This window comes from Poecile atricapillus, chromosome 7, assembly GCF_030490865.1.
Source record: "Poecile atricapillus isolate bPoeAtr1 chromosome 7, bPoeAtr1.hap1, whole genome shotgun sequence".
Taxonomy (NCBI): domain Eukaryota; kingdom Metazoa; phylum Chordata; class Aves; order Passeriformes; family Paridae; genus Poecile; species Poecile atricapillus.
The window spans coordinates 20,019,850-20,026,668 of NC_081255.1; the positions used below are offsets into that span (position 1 = coordinate 20,019,850).

The following is a 6,819-nucleotide window of genomic DNA, read 5'->3' on the forward strand; positions in this document are numbered from 1 at the left end:
TGCACAGGCGGCGCGCTGGGGGCGGCTCCGGCCGGGCCCGCCCCGGGGCCGAGGCTGCGCGGCCGGGCCGGCTCCGGCAGCCATGGGGCGGCCGCTGGGCGGGTGGCTGCTGCCCATCGGCCTCCTGCAGCTGCTGGGCCCTGCCGGCGCCTGCCCCTGCCGGGACCCGCGGCTGTGCCAGCCCGTCACGGGCCCCGCCGGCTCCGAGGTGCGCGGCCCCGGGCCCAGGCGGGCGCTGCTGGCTCAGGCGGGGCCGGGCCCGGCGGCAGCGCCGTTCGCAGCGAGTTCAGCGCCGCTGCCGCACGGAAACCGCCTGAGCTCGGCCCGGGCCGGGCAGTGCCCCGCGCTGGGCTGGCGTGCCGGCAGTGCCCGGCCCGGGCTATGTCCCCAGGCCGGGATGCAGTGCCGGCAGTGCCCGGGCCGGGCTGTGTCCCCAGGCCGGGATGCAGTGCCGGCAGTGCCCGGGCCGGGCTGTGTCCCCAGGCCGGGATGCAGTGCCGGCAGTGCCCGGGCCGGGCTGTGTCCCCAGGCCGGGATGCAGTGCCGGCAGTGCCCGGGCCGGGCTGTGTCCCCAGGCCGGGATGCAGTGCCGGCAGTGCCCGGGCCGGGCTGTGTCCCCAGGCCGGGATGCAGTGCCGGCAGTGCCCGGGCCGGGCGCGCTGTGGGCGCTGCCCACACTCGGCTCCCCGGCTGCCATCCCTGCGAGCCGCTGCCCAGCGCCGGGCATGTGCCAGTGTGAGAGCCGCGTGGAGAATGATAGTCCTGCTGAGAAGTGCTCGGGACTAACGAGGGTGCTTTTTACCCCTTTTCCAGGTCTTTGTGTTTGATGTGGGGAAGGAAACCTGGAAATCCTACGACTGGTCAAAAATTACCACTGTGGCAGCTTTTGGAAAGTACGATCCTGAGCTCATGTGCTATGCCCACTCCAAAGGCTCGAGGATAGTACTGAAAGGTTGGTTACACTGGAAGAACGTGGGCTTTTATGATATGTAAATAAGAAGGTACACAGGGCCTTGGCATTTTACATTCGATTGTATGCAGTGTATTAAAATCATTAAGAGGATTAATTAATAAGACTTTAATGAACCCAGGACTAGTAATCCACAGACATTTTCCACGTGCTGATATGCAGAGCATTGAAACCAACAGTGGATTGTGCCACAGTAGTAACAAAACCATGCCAATGACATCTTAATAAAAGTTCTTTAACAGATCATTGCTATGGAAGAAGAGGGAGGAAAGAAGAAGCCTGTTATTTGGGTCTGTATTCAGGATCTTATGTGGAGTACCCAAAAGACAAAGTAAGGAAAGGGATTTTAAGTAATTTTTAGTATTTTGCACTTAAACGAGTCCTTCTGTATTAGGAAGTGGTTGAGTTTTAAAACATGAATACTCAGGAACTTTGTGCAGGTACAAATGCTGATTAGAAAGACAAAGTCCATTAGCTTGCATGTTGTAATTACCTTTTGGCTCTGTTGAGAAAAAAGCAGAATCCAAGACTATAGTGTGGAAAGCAACAAAGATTTAACACAGAAGTATTTTTCTCTAAACATGACCAGTGGAAATGCTAAAGGTAATTTACAGTGGCTAAAAGAATATTAAGCAGAAGTAAGAAGATTAAAATTATAGAAAAAACAAAGGAATCTAATTTCAACACCACTGTCTCAAAGAAGCTTGGTAATCTCTTCATTTTTCTCAAAATTATGCTTGGGGAAAAAGTGAATTCCTATGTATTTTACCAATATTGGTATGGGCATTTTTTGTATTGTTTAAATTTGGTTAATTAACAACAACCTTTTCCTTCTTACTATTGCTGTGATGCATGTTAACTCTTGAAGGCCTCTTGTCTAGGTGATGTACCTCTTAAGGAAATCGTTGATCCTGCTAAAAGAGCAGCATGGATAACCCAACAGGTGGACCTCGCAAAAAAACAGTATATGGATGGAATTAACATAGATATAGAGCAAGAAGTTAATGAAACCTCCCCTGAGTATTATGCATTGACAGAGCTTGTTAAAGAAACTACAGATGCTTTTCACAGAGAAATAGCTGGATCACAGGTGATAATAATGTACTTTATACAAACATTAAATTTAACCTTATAAAATATAAGGACTTTTGGCAGTGCTCTTTAGCATATGAATATGAAAAAAGTTTATGAAGGTCTAAATATAATATTCTAATGAATGCTTAATTATGAATATTAGCTGTGATATGATCTTGTAAGAATCACTCTTTTTGACCTTTGTGAATTTAAATGAGAGATGGGCTTCACTGAGATTTGTAGATACAATGTTACTGCTATGTGTGAGCTGCCAGTTTTTATTGTGTCCTAATGAATTGTTGAAAGTAGGACAAATACAGCTTTCTGGGGCAAAAGCTTGACAGTGTTTTGGTAAACCCATCACAAAATTTTTCAGGATTTGCATCATGCTTCATATTTTTGGTGGTTTTCATATTATATTTTAATTTGTTTGGTGCTATATATTCACTAATGAGGTACTCACTTTAATATCTTCTGTTTATCAGAGGAGCAGCTTCTCCTATAGGTCATTGTTAACAAGATGTGTTAAACTGCACCATTTGGGAAACACTGTCTTTAAAAGTTATAGCTTTTTAAAAAAAAAAAAAAAATAGAGATAACAAGGGCTTGATACTAAGCTGGCTGTGCATTTTTCCTTCAGGTAACGTTTGATGTGGCTTGGTCTCCAGCATGTATAGATAAAAGGTGTTACAACTACACTGGGATTGCAGATGCCTGTGACTTCTTATTTGTGATGTCATATGATGAACAAAGCCAGATCTGGACAGACTGCATTGCAAAAGCCAATGCTCCTTACCTGCAGACTTTAGTTGGTGAGGACAAAACACCTCCCCAGGAGTCAGAACATTTCCATTTGTTCACATGAGTAGATAGCAAAGATTGCTTTTTTCTTAGACAGGTTTATTTTGTTTTTGTTGCCGTGAGGCTTTGAGCGTCCTCAGATATGTGTTGTCCTGATGTGAAAACAGTATTCCTGATCCTTATGAGCCTACAGGTGGTTGTGTGTTGTCACTTGTAACATCATGAGTGCCAGGAAGGCTTTTAGAATGACAAATAGCCAGAGCAATGGTGTCTGCCTGAGATTACAAAGAACCTGAAACATTTCTCTCATCTTTCTGAATCTCTGCTCAGGGCAGATGGTTTAAAGTGCGAGCAACTAGAGCAGTTATTGTGGGATCTCAGTGGAGCAAGCCTTTCACTCACTAGAGAATGCAGGCGAAGGAAAAGGACACCTTGCACCTTGGCCTCTGTCTGGGGATCATGAAACTTCTGCAGTGGCTCTGGCTCTGAATTAGTTGTAAGAATAAAAAGCATAAGAAAAGTTAATAATGCATGTTAATTTTGATTTCCCTCAAAACTAGGATATGAAGAGTACATTGCTATGGGCATTGATCCGAAGAAACTTGTGATGGGTGTCCCCTGGTATGGCTATGACTATGTCTGCCAAAACCTATCCACGGTAAGGTGAAGATTATTTGTTTGTAATCAAACTGTTAATTTTTTCCTTAGAAAGATACAACTAGATTTTGGTAATCTTGTTTTTGGACTAGGAAATACTGTCTGATGGATAAGAGCATCAAGCTGGGACAGAAAACAGAACCTTTTGCTTGGTTGATAACTGATGAGCAGTGTGTTACCAGAAAAGGCATTTTAGTTCCTTAGGCAGCCTGAACCCCATATCCAACACTGTGTTTGAATAAGGAGCTGTAAGTGTTATCTGTATGAGAAGAAATGATGTCCACAGGCCCTACAACACTTGTATGTGCCTTCTCAACACCACTGTAGAGACAGGTGCAACAAACCATAGCAAACCTACAAGTGTTACAGCATAGCAGTTTATGAGGTCTCAAATATTATACTTAAGAAAAATGTAAGGGTCAGTTAAAGATAAGATAACTGTTTAAGCTGAATGATACCCATCCAGTCCTGTATTACTGCAGATTAAAGAAAATTTAGCTGTTTTAATTTACTTTTCTCTACGAATAGTGTCTGCTGGAGTTGCTTGAAGATTTGGAATTTTTGTAGCCTTAATGCCTTTTGTGAATTGTTCTTGGCTGTGCTTCTAGTCTGGAGTTCAGTATATCTTACATGAAACTCATGCCTCCCTGTTTCTCTTTTAGGATCATGTTTGTTCCCTTCCCAAAGTGCCTTTCCGTGGGGCTCCTTGCAGCGATGCTGCAGGGAGCCAGGTGCCCTACGCAACCATCATGAAGCAGGTGAACAGTTCTCTTTCAGGGGTGCTGTGGGATGAGGTACAGAAGGCTCCATTTTATGAGTACAAGGTAAGAGTCTTTTTCTAAGACACTGTGGTGTGGAGTAAGCATTCATGAACCATAGATCTTTAACTATAAAGTTATTTGGATTAGATTCTTCCTTCTATGTTTTCCACTTGTTGGGTTTTGGGGTTTTTTTGGGTTTTTTTTGTTTGGTTTGGTGGTTTTTTTTGTTTTTTTGTTTTTTTTTGTATAGTAAAGGATTGCTGGAAATCTGTCTTGAATTCCTAGTCTGAGAGAGGGGTGCAGTGCCTGAAGACTACAGGAGTAATAAAGATCTTTATTACTTTCCAGTCTTCTCTAGATACTGCATCATTTCGACACAAAGACATCCTATAGCTATGTCCTTCACTGTTCTAGTTACCTTCATGAGTTGATAAATTATTTAAACTAAAAAAAGATTCTGAGATGATCTTAATTTTGTCTAGCTCAGTGACTTGCATGCATGTTCTCTTCTGCATTTGTTTTCTACATAGACACAGTGAAAGAGTCCATGAATGACTGTGCTTACAAGAACCCTACAGTGTATCCATTTTGTCTAGTTTCTTTAGAGATTATTTAAGTTTCACATGTTGGTTATTAAAATCTATTGTAACCAATGACTAGGTAAAAGCAGCATAACCTTCATAAAATTTTACAACCTCCTCTAAAACTGTTTATTGCATAAAAAACCCCACAATCTCTAACTAAATTCACATCTTAGCTTAGATACTGTATCTGAAATTTTAGCTTTATTTAAAAAAAATATTAAAATACAGATTAGCTAAGCCTTTTAATCTAACTTCAGTTAAATTATGTCACTGTTTTATAACTTATATTCTGCAATTAAAAAATAATATCCAAGTATTTGGCTTAGAATTTTTAATTGTCCTGTGTGACAAAAAATTAGTAAATCAGGAAAATATTATGTAAATCTGCATAGCTTGTATGTCTCAGTTTTTTACTGTATTTTAGACGGTGTTCAAGAGAAAATGTAATCACTGACACTAGTGTTTAAATGTTTTTCTAGGATTCTGCTGGTCAATTCCACCAGGTATGGTTTGATGACCCTCACAGCATCTCTCTAAAAGCAGCATATGTGAAGAGCCGAGGCTTAAGGGGCATTGGCATGTGGAATGGAAATAGTCTTGACTACTCCAGGGAAGCAGTAGCAGAACAACAAACTCAAGCAATGTGGCAAGCTCTGACACCATAAGAACTATGTGAACTCTTGATTTAGAACGATGAAAATTGGTAACTTTTTATTTTGATGTACACTATCATGGATTTTGACTTTATATAAATATATTGTGATTACAAAAACTTTAAAAACTAGGAAAATTACAAAAACTTTAAAAGCTAGGCAAATTAATCTTGTTCTTTATATTCAAAGCTATATTTTCATTATTCAGAAAGTTCCAATGTTGCTTTGGAACAACAATCCTTGAATTAGTAGGGTTTTTTTTAAGACTGCTCATCTTTTAAATTTTTCACAGTTACTGTAAGTTGGTAAATGCTTGAACCCAGTGTGTATCTGGTAACAAGTCAAATTCATAGATTTACAGGGGCAGTCTCATAATGATGCTTTGCTAAAGCTGCCAGGTGCAGCAAATATTTATTCCTGTGGTCCATGATTCAGTCAGCCTTCTAACTTCCCAAACCAACCAATATTTTAGCTAAGTCACTCTACAATCAGATTAAACAGAATACTGGAGAGACAGATGTTGATTATATGCAGCTTGGTTACTCTTCTAGATTAAAAGATTTTTATGGACTGAAGAAATTACATAAGATAAAGTAGTTGCTGTGAAGATTTATATCAAACTTGTTAGAAAGGAATATTCAATAAAGTCCAGTTTCACTGTCTTTATGTATTACATAAATTCCTTAGTTTCAAAAGACAAAAATCTCTGACCTTAGCTTGAAGAAGAAACATTAATATGAAGAGGGCTTGGATGGTGCTTCCTTCCATCTCAAACTACTTTACTTTCTGAAAATTAGCATTCAGAAGCATATTTAATGAACTACATATCTATTTTTCCACACATCCTAAGATACATTCAGTAGCCTGTTTTTTGTTTTTATGGGGTGTTGCCTCTGAGATAACAGGAGATTGTTTCCTTTCTAGTTCATATTTTCATAAAATCATTTGCCTAAAGAAGTTGTGTAAGTTTTTAAAATACCTATAGTGATGTAAAGATTGATTGGTGTTTACAGGATTTTATTTTGTTAAATAAAGTGCTGTTCTTGGTAAGACTTGTAAACAATGTTCCCTGTCTGTGCTTTACTTGTTCTACAGCTTACAGCCCACACTGCTTGTCTTCTTCTCAGAACTGTTTCACAACCAGATCAAAGTGCAACTGGGCCCTGCTTAAGTGACTCCATTAATTAAAAATTTTATTTAATTAGGTAGATGTAGTCAGTCGTGGGTTTGGCGGTTTTTTTGGTTTGGTTGGGGCTGTTTGTTTGGGTTTTTTTGCTTGCTAAAGAGTTACCATAGTATGGCAGCATTACCATAATGGC

At 40.9% G+C, this 6,819-nt stretch overlaps 1 protein-coding gene across 1 annotated transcript; it reads left to right on the top strand.

Moving 5' to 3' along the window:
• The first annotated feature begins 54 nt into the window (after positions 1 to 54).
• On the top strand, positions 55 to 6,162 carry CTBS (chitobiase). Its single transcript, XM_058843084.1, has 7 exons — positions 55 to 208; positions 814 to 952; positions 1,852 to 2,060; positions 2,685 to 2,856; positions 3,406 to 3,503; positions 4,165 to 4,326; positions 5,327 to 6,162. The coding sequence occupies exons 1-7, from the start codon at positions 83 to 85 to the stop codon at positions 5,510 to 5,512; spliced, it is 1,092 nt and encodes a 363-aa protein (XP_058699067.1). The 5' UTR covers positions 55 to 82; the 3' UTR covers positions 5,513 to 6,162.
• Positions 6,163 to 6,819: the final 657 nt, after the last annotated feature.